This window comes from Thunnus maccoyii, chromosome 21, assembly GCF_910596095.1.
Source record: "Thunnus maccoyii chromosome 21, fThuMac1.1, whole genome shotgun sequence".
Classification (NCBI taxonomy): domain Eukaryota; kingdom Metazoa; phylum Chordata; class Actinopteri; order Scombriformes; family Scombridae; genus Thunnus; species Thunnus maccoyii.
Window position 1 is genome coordinate 15842212 of NC_056553.1, and position 15470 is coordinate 15857681.

The 15470-nt window shown below is 39.3% G+C and overlaps 1 protein-coding gene across 1 annotated transcript in view; it reads right to left on the minus strand.

Moving 5' to 3' along the window:
• Positions 1-907: 907 nt before the first annotated feature.
• The window catches only part of cntnap2a (contactin associated protein 2a), a 201146-nt gene continuing 186583 nt past the window's right edge, over positions 908-15470 (minus strand). Inside the window, exons 23-25 of the mRNA XM_042399826.1 lie at positions 5540-5824; positions 3586-3657; positions 908-3353 (exon numbers count right to left, since the gene is read on the minus strand). Coding sequence (XP_042255760.1) covers positions 3154-3353; positions 3586-3657; positions 5540-5824 — 557 coding nt within the window. The 3' untranslated portion in view covers positions 908-3153. The remainder of the gene's footprint in view (positions 3354-3585; positions 3658-5539; positions 5825-15470) is intronic.

Sequence of the window (15470 nt, forward strand, 5' to 3'; positions counted from 1 at the left end):
AGTTGTGTTTAATTCTGGTTTTGTGGCATATTGTGTGTTATCTGTCTTGCATTGTCTGTTACTCATTGTTATTGCCTATCTTGACCAGGACAATCTTTCCTGGTTAAATACAGATAAAAAAAAAATAGGAAAGTTGGCCAGAATGATAGGAAATGATTGAGTCATTGATTGTATTTGAAATCTTATTGTACATGTTTCCAGCTGTTGCTTTTTTCTAAAATTATATCTAAAAGAAACAGCACTATCCAACCACAAGGGGGCAGACTATGACCTGTCTAAAATGGTGCTTCACATTTTATTGCATTTTTCATCAGAAAGAAATACAAAGTTCTAAGTTAAAGCTGAAAACAAAATAAGCAGCAAATTCTGGATGTTGCTTTTAAACAGCTTTTGAGAGCTTCTCATATTATTGTGTGAATAATGCAGCCAGGGTTGAAATGAATTTCAGTCGGTTGAACTAAAACAGTTTTAAAAGTGACCCAGTTAGAGTCTGTGCAGTTATGATTCATTTCCTCTGACTCAGTGTCCTTTTCTCTTACATGAACTCTCTTCCTCTGAATTCATTTTATATTCACTGTTCAGGTCAGCCATGAAAGACACTGAAAATAAAATTCTTACTGCATCTCTGCACTTCATCATTGTCTTCTTATTTCACGGCTTTTCCACTTCGTTGGTGTCAAATGTTGAGTTAGAAGACAGGAGGAGTGTTGACATATAGCTGTGGGTCATAATGTCCTGATGTCATGATTATTATACGGTATAGATGTCCCATGAATGTTGTTTACCCCTCGTGTAGCACGTGTGTGTCAGAAAGTGTCTGTATCTAACTTATGTGTCAACATGAAAGTGATGCATAGAAAAAGACTGATTATTAAAGATCAAACACTCTTTATTGAACTCAATAGAACTGAAAGAAAAACAGATGGATTATGGTTTTGTCTGTTGGAGCTAATAATCCATTATCATCAGTTGTTATGTTCAAACCACATATCAAGGGAAAATGTGCGTGTTTATGTATGGTCTGACTGATAAGATTACTTAAAAAAAGGAAAGTAGAGTCACTTGTTTGCCTTCATGGGTTTGATGTGTAGATGGAGAAAGTCTTCTTTGAGTCCCAAGTACAGTAGAAGGCAGGCTGAGTTCACCAGCTGCTCTAATGTCTCTGATATGGTGATCTACAGTTAGCACTCAACCATGAGGTGATGATGATGTACAAAACCATTCATGTAACAAGGTGCCATGGTAGCAGTTTTACCAAACCGATACACAAAAAGCAAATTCGTAACAAAACAACAAATTTGGCAGCTGGTCAGGAAAAAACAACATGGTTAGAAAACAGAAACATGTACATCTTTTGAATGCATGTTGGACGACAGTGGCACTGTTAGCCAGAAGCTCAATTAAGTGTTCGCAAATCAGCAGACTTCTCATTCTGAACACGTCGCTCTTGTAATTGAATAAACAACCTTGACCCATGCGCTGCCAAACATGCATGTTTACGTGTGTATGTGCGTCACAGAAGGTAGGCGAACAATTGCTGTGTGTTGTGTAGCCTGCTGCTCTTCTATAAATCATCTAAAACAGCTACGCTTGAGAAAGTCAGGTTTTTCAAGGATTTGAGAGAAATCTGCTGGAAGCGTTTTAACTTCAAAATCAGTGTTTTTATCGGGAAATTGAACACAGCACCATAAAAGCACATGAAAACTGTGATTAATGAGAATTCATGCAGCAGTAGTCAGGTTTTTGTAGTATTTGTTAAGTAGTCCAGGACAAGGCGAAATGGCTCAACACCTTGAAGGCACAATGAATTAATAAGCCAATTATCATCTGAACCTCTTCCCAGATCTTAATCAAATATTTGCTGTCAGTTATTTTTTTTGTTTCATGCTGCTTCCACCACTTAATGGCTGGAGTTTAGTGCAACAATCAATACAACTCATTAAGTATCTCATTCATTACTTCCCTGTGAAAATCTTGACTGTCTTTTCTGGCAATGTGGCAAATGCCATTCATCTGACCTAGTGTTCTGTATATCCACCTCTTTAAACTACTTCACACATATACGCACAGACGTATGCACGCACTGTAACCCTACAGCTCACCGTCAATGTAAGATGCAAAGATATGCAAAGGAATTCCTTGACTCAAAGTCTAACATTTATAAGGTGAGAATCTGAGCTGGTCGTAGAATGACGTAAGACTCAAGAGTTTGGCAAAGAAACAGACCGACCACTCAAGTGTGAGTGAGTAAAGGCTCACTGTTTCACCCATTCCAAATTAAAGAAAGCTGCCGTGCTGAGCTAAACCAACATAACCATGGAGTGTCATGATTTCCCATTATGCTCTGAGAAACTCTTCTCTGCCTTTCCTCAGAAAGGAATGTCCCATACAATCGAATGTCATAAGATTTTAACATAAAACTCTATATTTAATACACATATAATGTAATGGACAGATGCATGATATTGTAATATAGATCTGAAATTTGTCATTAGTATTTATGTATCGGACTCTGAATAAATCTTTTGAGAAAAAGAGAAAATAACACAAAATATTGTATTTACAAAAACTGAACTTTTGGCATCCATGTTAAACCCTATATTACCACAGTATAAGTGGTGTGTCATTTACGGACAGATATGAGTGTTGACAGGCTGGCGCAGCCTGATAAATTAAAAAAAAAAGGGTTTGGCATGTTGATTTGATCATTTTTGATAGAATTTTTGTTAAAATATAAAATCAAAACGCAACCGAGACTGGAGATAAACCTGTGCTATCACACGACCCAGTAAGTATAATTATTTGTCATATACAGTATTCAAAGGACTCCTGAAAACTCCCAAGCACGATACAAAGAAGGACAAGCCGGTTAGTATATACATGTACAGTCTCTTATAGCCGTGCTCCACTGAATAACTGTCCCCCTCTTCTCTCTCTAATACTCTGGATATATAAAAAAACAAAAACAAACAAACAAACAAAAAAGATTTGTACACGTCTTTCCCACATCCCTGCCCTCTCTGGGAGATTATTGTCCTATTGAATGGCCTTTCCTCATCTCTCTTGTGATTGGTCATTGAATGAAACCTCCATCTCTGTGGAAACTCGAGGCCAGACGAATCACTTCCTCCCTCAAAGTCCTGCCATTGGCTGTTAGATGAACCACTCCTTCTTTGATTCGTCGATGGTTTCTGGGTTGTCCGTGCCGATGATGGCCGTGTCTGCCGATTCTCCGGCGGACTCTCCGCTGCTCTTGGCCTCGTTGGTGTGGTAGGTGCCTTTGTGACGGAACATGTAGCGGATCAGGAACACCAGAGTACATAAGATGGTGAAGATCACCACTGCAATGATACCTGCAGGGGAGACAGACATCGGTTGTTTTCAATAACTGGTTTACTTTGACAAACCAACCAAAGAACCAACTTTGGAGCATAGTCTCAGAAGTCATAGTGTCGTCTTTAATTGACTGAAACATTGAGAAAACTTGTAAGTAGATGCACTTAGTTTTCCAGTAGTTAGCTGTATATATAGACATCTTTATTCAAATCTAACAAAAACTGCTTTCACAAATGTGACATTTTGTACCTCCGATGATAGCTGAGTCCCTGTTGACTCCATCAGGAATTACTCTTTCCTCATTGAAGGGGAACTCTGCATCTGAACAGATAGAAAAAAGAAAGAAAGACAGACCGATAGACAGAGAAATTTAAACTATACATTTATATTAACAAACTCAAAATCTAAGATGTTTTATATTAATTCTACTAATATAACTAACTCATTTTATGTTACCAGAATGGCTGCACCAGACCAATCTGTACACATGGAAATACCATACAGATGGGCAAAGTGCATTTCAAGGTCAGGAAAATACCACCATATGAGAGTGCTGTTTTGAGCCAGCATAAAAATAGAGCCCTTGGTCTTTTTCAGAAATGTCACATGGTTTCATGCTTAATTTATGCTGAATTATAACTGAAAGATTTTATTCTTGACACTGAAGCAAGAACACAGCAAACAGTATGAATGGAAGTTTATTCTAGATTGGCTCCATCTTCACTACATAGTACATACAGTACATCAGACAGTCAACTAGATGGATTGGTGACAGGTTAAGATTAAGGTTAAGGTTAACAGCTGCTACTTCTGCTCATCCACTATAATTCTCTGTCAGCAGCAATAATCTACATGGCTCTGATTGTCTCTGATGCTCTCTCGATCAGTTTCTTAATTTTGTCAATAATTCCTATTGAGGTGCACAGGCGGACAGAGACTCTCCTGCACACACACAATCTGCATATACAGTACACACACACGCAAACTGCATCACCGTGTGATGAGCTGTTCAAGCTATTTCTGCTGCTTACAACATAACCCATAGTTCTCCTGGGAAGTAAAGAGAATGAGTAAGAAGAAGAAGAGGCGGAGGAAGGAGTAAAGTAAGTGAAAATGGGACGAAACAGAGGGCAAGAGAGCAATCAGGAGAGGAGAGGAGAGGAGAGGAGACAAAGCATATTATAAGTGAGGGATGGAAGGTGGGCTGGATGAATTATAGATTAGATCTATTTATAGAAAATGTAAAGCAGAATAAATACTGATCCCTTCAGTGTAAGGATGGTAGAGAGCCGACTGTGAGTTTGGACCTGGAGTTCAGATCAATAGACTGCATCGATCTGAGATAGCTCAACATTCCCAAAGGCACAGTTGGCACCGAGCCTGAGGAAAACAGCTGCAACCAGAATAACGACACTCTGAAATACCAAAAGCTGCTGAGGAATGTAACATTAGACACATCAGTCGTCAGGTCTGAGTGTGTATGTGTGTGTACGTGTGATCATGGACAGGTAAGCGTGTCCAGAGTAGATCTAGTGTGTAGACGTGAGTGGATTGATTACCGTGTTTGTGTACATGTACTTAATAAAACCTTGATCACCTTGAGTTGATTCAAAACAGAAATGCATTACATTTGCAAATGTCAACTGTGTGTAGTAAATGTGGGAAGTTATTACTTAATGCTAAATGATATGCATAAAGGTTTCATATTCAGTGTATTAAACGGTGCAGCGCTGACACTAACACAGTTAGACAAAATTTGAAAGATCAGAGTGTAGAATAAACATGCAGATACATATACTGTGTAAAGATCACACTGCGGATTTTGCAAAGCTAATTTGTTTCTCTGTTTGCTGAGTTTGACATTTGTTTTTAGCCACGCTAGCAGTGTGGTTCCCTAAATGACTGTATCGGTCCGTCAGCAACTATTGGATGGATTGCCATAAAATGTAGTACAGCACAGACATTCAGTCTCCACAGGATGAACTGTAATAGTGATTGTCTGACTTTTCGTTGAAGGTCTTCATCAGATCAGATAACATTTGTCCAATAATTTGATTTATGATCAAATACCTGGTACTCGTAATACAGTGGTTCTGGACTTTTCAAGATACTATAAGTTGACTTTGTAACAGCAAATTTTAGCGTCTTCTTTTACTCCAATGACTGACAGCAAAGTCTTAAGTGTATTTGGGGTTATCCTCACCTGTGTTATCCAGATGCCAGGGATCTGTTGCGGCAGACATTGGTGGGATGGTGAGAGGTGATGCCCCGCAGTTGGACTCTACCAGTTTACCCTGGTAAGACACTGGCAATGTGGCTGCAGGCTGTCTGTCTGGTTGTCCGGCTGCTGGTGTACCTTGTGCCTGTGTGGCGGTTCTTAGTGCAGACTTCAGGGGGGCGACTCCGTTGAACTGCACCCGTGACAGGCACCCGACAAAGCCTGGGGTGTTGTACCGCTCGATGAGCACTGGGTCTATGTGTCCAGTTTCTGGGGAGAGATGCAGAGTTGGATCATTGGATGGTTTTAATGGACTCATCTTGTTATTACTGTATTTAATTAGACTGTCAAACCAGTCCAATTTGATGTTTACTGATGTGGTTTCATGCCGATAAAGTGTATTGATATTCAGAGAAGGAGGAAGACAAAGAGAGAGAGAGCGTAGAGAAACCACAAATCCGAAACACTGGCCTAAGCAGTTTTTAAAGACAAAAACCACATAAATCAGCACTTATTAACCAAAACACACACTCACACAAAACACTTTCTCTGAATGCACAAACTTCTATGTACACCCATTGTTAACACACACTCATAACCGAACTTACAACTCAAATACTTGTAGGCACAAAGTTTGCTGATGCACCGAAACATTAATGCAATACTCTGCAATTCTAAAACACCCAGTGAGAATATGACTCTACACAAATGAGGAAAGAAGAGAGTGAAGGGAGCAGAGAAGAGGAGGAGGAGGAGGGAGAAAGAAGAGGAACATACACTGATATTGAACTCTAATGTCAAATTGCAGGATGAATAATGAATTAACACCCCCACCTCTCACAGTTTCCCTGTTCACTCTCTTATTCATAGGACGCTTTAGCAGCAGAGTATGTAGATTTCAAATGTTTCTTAAGCAGAAAGCAGCAATGTGAGTGTCGGTCTCTATGGCACACGGAGAGGAAATCAAGATTAGGTCCCTATAATGTTTATATTCAGGTTTCAATCAACACATGTTGCTAATTTTTCTGCTATGGTCGCAAACTTATTAAAAGTCTTTATCGTGCTTTTATGTGTACAAAAGGATGATTGTGTAGCCCATGCAAGGTCATGGATGTAACCCATATCTAATACCAATATGAAGCTGTAACAAATGCCACTATTTGGAGCGTGGGTGATTTACTGGAGGTTCACTTATTGATCCATGGCAATCCAGACAAATCTCTGCCTCTCTGTCTTCTTTGATTTCTGTCTCTCTTCATGTTTCAAAGAGAATGACTTCAACGCACATGTGTATTCAGTTAAGTAGCACCTGAAAAGCAGCTGGTCCAATGAGCTCAGTCCAGCTTGTCCTTTGTAGGTTACCCACGGCAATATTTCCAGTGTTAATATAATATTGATTTTTTTATTGGCAGGTATTTGGAGCTGAAAAGCATCAACTGGAGAGTCGTTTGCTCTCTCAGAGCAGATGTGGCCCGGGGCATTCATTAAAAATGATCTAAAAGAGTTAGATCCACTCAGTGACATCATTCAGTGTATTCAAACAGTGACTGTCTAGTGTAGGCTCATGGTCATGATCACAACAATCATCAAAATGCTGCTTGATGCTTTTAAACATTAAAACATCTTTGTGTAAATAAAGTCTATATATCATCCTGGCTGGCTTAAATATGGCTGATCATACATCCTGCATAGACACATTCTCTCACACACACACACACACACACACACACACACACACACAAACACACACACAAACACACACACACACACACAACTGCAGAGAAGAGAGAGGAGAAATTGCAGGCAGCAAACAAAATGATAAAACAGCCAAACTCTCTTTAACACTTTCACAGAGCTGCAAAATACTTTAGTTCTTCACATGAACTCTGGCTGTGTGTGAAGACAGAACCAGGTTTCATGTTTTTACATGCATGGCTGCTCTGCTGCTGCATGACTGCACCACACCCAGAAGGAACTGTTGGACAATCCTGCAGCAAAAATATGAACAAGGGAAGACTACTGCTGTGTGTGTGTGTGTGTGTGTGTGTGTGTGTGTGTGTGTGTGTGTGTTTACTAAATGAATCATGTTTGATGATGTATCTGGACACGGCCTATAATGTAATTCTCTCTTTTTATTCCATTTTGATGGGACCGATACAAGTGTGAGTGTGTATATGAGAGTGTGTTTGTGTATGATGGTACACTATTGATTGTGCTGCCAGGAATAGGGCTCAGAGCTATCTGAGTTGTCTACGTACTGTATTTATCATCTGACCAGACCTCCTACAGACTCTTGCATTGTGTGTATACACTGTATACCGCATCTGTGTGTGTGTGTGTGTGTGTGTATGCAAAAAAGCTCAAATGTTGCTCAGCATCACCCGCCTGATGAGGCATTGGTCAACCTTTTTTGTAGGAATGGAGACAAATGTACCTGCTATCAATCACTTCACACCTTGATAACAGTGTGGATGACGTCCATAAGTGTGTATGTGTGTGTGTGAATTTGCATATGCGTGGGGGTGTACAGAAAAGGTAGATGGAGAGCAAGAGAGAGAGAAAGAGGTGCCTCACAGCGTGACAGTAAGCACAGTGAGCAGAATAGTGATAACAACATTCGTATGAATACTGAATATGAATATGAATACAGTTCTTTTCTCTCCTGTATCCCTGAACATGTGTTGATCACTGCAGAGGCCTGGGAGTGAATACTAATAGGCTGTCTGTTGAGAGTATAACAGCCTGCTTTGCATACAATGCTGGTGAGGGGTAAATAGCCAACAAGCCTCCCTTGTTTCAGATTTTTTGGGGCCAGTGATTTCACAAGGGAACGTTCCTTAGAAAGCGGCATGTTTCCAGCTAAAATAACACACTTGTTACTCATAAACATCACTCATTTAATACGGACTGAGAGCTGGGTTGTCACTGATAAGAGGCCTCAGCGGTTTTAATGGGAACATAAAATATCAATTTTGTACTAATGGAGGACAACAAGAGGTGGACACAATTACACAAACGCCTGCACTACCTAATGCAATTCAATACAATATAGTACCTTTCTAAAGTTGTGAATGTTCAGACTGCATTAGAAAAGTGTTGATTCGGCTCTGTGATATTGTACACGCTTACAAAAAGACAGGAAGTAGCATGAAATGTTTGGAATATAATGCAATCAAATATAACTGCACTGCAAACAGTGGACTATAAAATTGCCAAAGAGCTGAATCAACACTTTTTTGCCTTCTCAATAAAAATTATACCCACTATAAGCTTCACATGGTAAGTTCTTGCTTATTTGACAACTTTTAAGAATATTTTCTTCATGCCCAGTACTTAAAAGTCAGACAGGTTTGTAGACACATAAAAATACTCTGCTTATTAATTTGCATCTAATATTGGTTTAATAAAATTCTAAATAACATATAAACATTAACAAGTCATATCGCCTTGTCAGAGCCAGTCATGACATACAGACATGACACATCTTATTGCTTGTAATCCTTTCTTTTGGCCTGTCTTTGGCCCTCAAGGGGCTTTCCAGACTAATCAATAAAACATGGGCAAATACACACCCAAACCAACAGGACTCCGCACACTAATCACGATAAGAACTAAACAAAGACTAATCCATCTGGCTTGAGATTGCAATAATGAAATGTACCTTCACATATGATCACAGTGTGGTCCAGCAGTTGTGCTACATACCACATGTGACCCCTCTTTTCCAAGCTCACACACACACACCGTCACAACAGCAACAAGGTCAGCATGTTGATCAGAGGATTGCACCTTCTGACGGTGTGTCACCAGGGTGACTGATGACATCACATGAATAATTCAATAGGTGTGGAAGCACATAAAGCTGTGAGGAGAGGTCTGGTGTGAGGAGAATGGGTAGGTAGGGGGTGAGGGGGTGAATTGTCTGTAGGGGAGACAAAAAGAAGTGGGTCAGGGACAGAGAAAAGAAGGGAAGATGGAAGCAGAGAGGGAGGGGGTAGTAGATGCCTCTCCAAAAAAGGGGACTGGTGGTGGGGGGGGAAAGGTGAGAGACGTGATAGGAGAAGAGGAGGAGGAGGAGGAGGAGAAAATATAGAGGAGAGTGTCCCTGGTGTATGTGTGTGTCTGGGTGAGTGGATGTAAAAAGAAAAAGAAGAGTGGGAACGAAATGGGGTGACAAGAGGGGTGCTCAAATGGAGGGGCAGGGTAGAGGAGATCAAACACTGTTGCCATGGCAACAAATGGAAGCTGATGCAGGGGGAGAGAGAGGGAAAAGAAAGGGAGTGTTAATGAAATGAAATGAAAATATGAGACACACCAAAAGAATATTAATGTTAATCCACCCACCACTCCCTTTGTAATAGCAAAACAAATATTTAGGCAGCAGCAATATCAAAGCAGTAGAAATAAACTGATAAAGAAAAATATAAAAATGAGAGAGAAAGAGCACATTTTGAGTGTAAAAAACATGTTCTTGAAGCTATGAATATTTTTGAATTGTATATATTTTCTATTTAACTGTTCCCTCTTGAAAAAGATTGATACTAGTGTGTTTTCTTGTGACTACATTTATGTCTAATGCTAAGTTAAAAATAAAGCAAAAACTACAAATTGACCATTTCTTCTTTGATTTTTGGCTTTTGTGCAGTTTGGTGTGATCTTCTCTACAGTGTTGCTAAGACTGTCATAAAAACCGTAATAAATTAAACCAAACTGATATCAATTGCGGTGAATAAAGACACCTGTGCAGCCTGGACAGAATGATAAATAAGGAAAAAGTGAGGAAAGGTGGAGGTGGAGAGAAATGACAGAGAAAAACTGATGAAAGACACGGGAGATAAAAGCTGAAGCAAATGCATGTCTGTTAGTTTCAGACATGAAAAATACACCTGTGGTTGCAACACCTATATTGACCACAAACACACAGGTGTATGAATCAATGCCACCCATCCTCCTCAACCAGGATGTCAGATTGCACAGATGCCAAGTCAAGAAACACAGACATAACAGACGCAGCAACAAGCAGACCAATAATATAGTTAATATCGTTATGACGGCTCATTTCTCTCTCTGACTCAGATACATGCCAGGGTTCTGTGTAATTTGCCTGCAATTCAGTTAATCCAGGGGGGTAGATTGGCTTTAAAATTCAAAAGCATCAAGAATTTGGCTCGCTATCACTCTATGAGGAAATCATGAAAAAACAAATGCTCTACTGCAAATTTAACTAACATTTGACATTAGACTGGCTGAATTAGTTAAATCTTGGCACACTTATGCATACACAGTACGACAACACATACAGGTGAAGACACAGAGATACACACACATATGCATACAACTGTAGTTACCTATAAGGAGTTTGCGTATACAGTTTGTGAGGCAATCCTCTCCACTCGTTCTTCCTCTCTGCTATGTGGATCTCTTAACACCGTGGCACACTGGCAAGCTCTCTCTCTCTCTCTGTGTCTGTCTGTCTCTACCTCCCTCTATCGCTATATCTCGCTGCAGTGCAGTCCCACCCCCACTCAGACACAGCAGCTGGAGAAAACCTGGATCCTGGAGCAGCACCAGCATGGATCAGGACTCAGTAGGGTAAAGTAAAACTACTGGTGATAGGCGGGGAGGGTGGCATGATGTCATCCTTACACCCACACACACAGACACGGACACACACACACACACACACACAAAGCGGTGACCACATACACGTACGAGCATCTTGATTTTAGAGATTATAGAATTAGCACACAGATACAATGCCTGGAGAGATAAGAGAGTAAAACTACTCTGTGTTATCATCTGACAGCAGGGTTCATCGGTGCTTTAATCAGTCGGGACGTCTGGCGGCTCTGAACTCAAAGGTCAAAACACAAAAGACAGGCATTGAATCAGCGGCTGCCTGGAAGGGAGAGAATTGATTGAACTTCATCATGGCATGCTTTGAAAAATGGTCAGCAGTATGTAATGTCAAGTATACGTGATGTGTGTTTAATTAGTTCAACTTCATTATGTATGGCTGGCTGCTGAATCCTCAAAAACAGCAACCCTCTCCCAAAAAACTCATCCTCAGCAGGACAGCAGTCCACTTTAATGATTTATGAAGGCACTGATGTTTTCAGCTTTCCTGAGCGTGCAAAGTAGCATCTGTTGCCAGTTTCCAGGATGAAGATGGGTGAAATGTCTATGAATTAATAAGCTGTTTATTTGGTGTGCTGTCCTGCTGATTACTTTTTAAATTACTTAGTTAAAACATGCAAAACTGCTGGTATGGTCCTTTTACCGACTATATGTTGACCATCCATGGTATACTGTTTATTTTTAACATGTTCATGTTCAGATTAAAGTGTCTGTATGCAGATGTGCTCTTAAACATGTTCAGGAATCATTTAAAAAGTGAGTGTTCTTAAATGTTTTTCTTAATTATTACAAATTACACATAATCTATGCAGAAAAAAGATGCTTTTTTGAGAAACTAGAGGGATGTTTTTACCTTTCTCTTTTTTTCACGACTTTTACCCATGAAAACACTTTCAGCTCCATTAGTGTAGATAGAAAACTTCATATCAGAAGCAAACCCTGCATCTGTGCTCAAATTAAATATGCCAATGTTTAAATAAATATAAAAAAATAATGTATATTAAAACTATCTGTGCTCCTTAATAAGATATCCCACGCTCCTATGTTTTTTCACAGATTTACACTGAACATGATTTTTCAGGCGACAAAGTTGAATCCATCTTGATCTTCAAGATGGTGTGTTAACAGATGGATTGGCACAGAGGTACAATTTGTACAGTGGACAGATCTGGATATACAGCGATGATATTCATTTCCTATCTGCTGGCTAGACTTCACTTGCACAGGCAGATGGTTGAGAGTTATGGTGATTAAAACAGGGCAAAATCTTCACTGGTTTGTGTTGTTGTGTACACCCCGTACAGTATGTATGCATCTGTATTTGCAGTTTAGATATAAAATAAGTACTAATCAACTAATAAACTTTTATTTATAGAGCACTTTAAGTTTACAAAGTACTTTACAAAACGGCAATTAGTTCATGTCATGCCTGAGGGGAAAAAGACTTCTTGAGGGTCAATGATTGATTTTGTGAACTAAAATGTTGATTCAAAGCAAAAGCACACGAACAAGACAATCCTGAGATGGAAATAACAGCTATTACACCTCAGAGTTCCTCAGAATGAAGCTATTACACCTTGAAATGTCAGCATGACAAAGCCTGCGTAAAATAATTGGCAGCACCCACAGGGAGTGACATGTTAAAGATGTGTGGACAGAGTTAACAGAATGAGAGAGGCTAGGGGAAAAAAATATAGAGAAATCAGAATTTCAGTGTGGCACTGATGTACATGTCCTTTACAACCAACCCTCAGGGCTACAATCATCTATCTCTAATAACACTTTCACGGTGTCACTATTTCTCTCGCTCTCTCTCTGCCTTTGGCTTCAAGTCTATTTCCTTTGATAGACACGCTCACATACAGTCTGCACACACACACACACTCACACAGATTTGTGGCACTGAGGACTGGGTTGGGAGTGTGCCTGCTGTTCTGGCTGATGTATGACTCATCTCCCCCCCCATCTATTCTACTGGGATGCAGAGATCTAGGGAGGACAGGCCCATACGCAATACATCAACACACGTACACACACAGGCTGTTGTTAAGGATACAGTTACCTTCACATACACGCTGCATACTGTTACATTAAGCATCAGACTACGGTGGTTTCAGCAGCGTATAGCACGTGCTGAATCATCCCTGTGCTTCATGATCAATAACACTTTAGCACAATTACCCTTGACAGCAAACACTTAAAATCTCATGACCCTGGACCTGAGATATCCACACTGCCAGCTCCAACAAACAGGCTGAATGATGACCATAAAAAATTGTTACATAAACAGTCATTGGTTTTGTTCATTAAAACCATAGTGAAATTCTGCTCAGGCAGTCGCTTTTTACAAGATATTTTAGTTTATGCAGAAATAAAAGAGACCTGAGTGTAGATTAGAAGTGCTGGGTAGATATAATAGTAATTATTATGATATGCAGTCTCAGATCTATTTACTCTGGTACTCTATCAGTTTCTTAAAAGCTGAAAAACTTGAAATTTATAATAAAAATCTTAAGTCTTTCACTAACAAACCTTACTAACCTTTAACTTGTGAACAAGTGTAGATAGACAAGGTAAAAGCTGATGGTTTACAATTAAAGGTGCAGTGTGTAGGATTAGCAGCATCCAGTGGAATGGACTTGGCAGAAGTGGAATATAATATTCATAAGTATGTTTTCATTAGTGTATAATCACCTGAAAATAAGAATTGTTGTGTTTTCATTAGCTCAGAGTGAGCCCTTTATATCTATATGGGGAGTGGGTCCACCATGCACCACCATGTTTCTACTATTGATGGATCAATACTTCAACACTCACAAGCTACTCATTTGGTATCGATTCCTTTAAAGGATATTGATAATACAAAGATATAAATACAAAATGTTGGTGGCTGCATCACTTCCAAACATTTTCAGTACTTTTGTATAATGTTTGTGCCAATAAACAGCCCTGACATACTTAGCTGGCCTGTGTCACATAACTGTGGAAATCTACTGTATGTGACATGAGAACTGAGAGTACACAAGTGGGCAAGCACTTCCGCCTCAAACTTGTGAGAGAATGGCAGAAAGGAAATGTAGTGTGGTGTGGTGCTACTTTTCACCTGTAGATAAAAATACAGCAAACAAGAAAGTAACATAGAGCCGCAACATGAGTAACCTCTTCAAACATTACAAAAAAAACACACCCTAAAGTGTAATAGATATGCATATCCCATAAACTTCAGTCACAAGTGCCAAACACATGTGTAAGGAAAAAAATACATACAAGACATATAAATATATAATACAAAGAAAGACAATAGAAATAGAAAAGACTCTCAGAGCACAATAGAAATACATCAGGCCAGTAGCCGTGAAACCCTGAAAGTTATAAGGAGGCTGAACAAAAACAAGATGTCCATACATCCAAGTCTCTTGCACCAACTTCTGTTTCTGAACACTACTGTGAGAAAGCCTAACTAGTCGAATATGTAAGTTGCTTTGGGAAAAATCATGGCCTGTTTAAGAAGACTGAGAAATCTCTGAGAAAGTGCAAAGGTGCTCATGTTTTATGTTGTTGGTATTTTAATTCATTTTATTCATATTTATGTTATAATCATTTATTTATTTATTATTATTTTAATCATAGTATTTCTGTAAAATACTGGAATATTTTTTACGCTTATTAGCGCAAACATTTTTATTTACTATTTATATTTGCTTTTGTAATAACTTTGTTTTTAATGGCTGGTATGTGTCATGTAATTTAAATTAAAGTGCCCAAATTAAAAATGCCCATTTAAGAAATGATCAGTATCAGTTTTGTTAAAATTGTATGTGTTTTGTTAATATTGTATGTGTTTCTGCAGCAGTCCAGAATGGACAAACCAAACACTGGCTTTAGAGAGGGCCTTGCGTTTTTCACAAGTTTGTTGCACACCATAGGTTCTCCTACATGCTTGGAAGGGGAAGGGGAGGGGTATTCAGTTGATTGCAGTCTGCAACTTCACTGCTAGATGCCACTAAATCCTACACACGGGACCTTTAAGAATTTCAGTCTAAATTGAGATTTGCAAAAAATCTAGACATTTATTCTCAGAAACATTAACACGGTACTTAAAGATGCAATAAATGACATTCAGCCTCACTGGATGTCAGCAAACAACAATTTGCTATGTAAAGATATAATGGAGTAATTGTGACCTGAGCAGAGAATGAAGTCACACTCCCTCTGTGTGTGTTGCTATTTGAGCTTCACTGTTCTTTGTTTTGGTAGCTAGTCCGGCTGCGCGTGCATG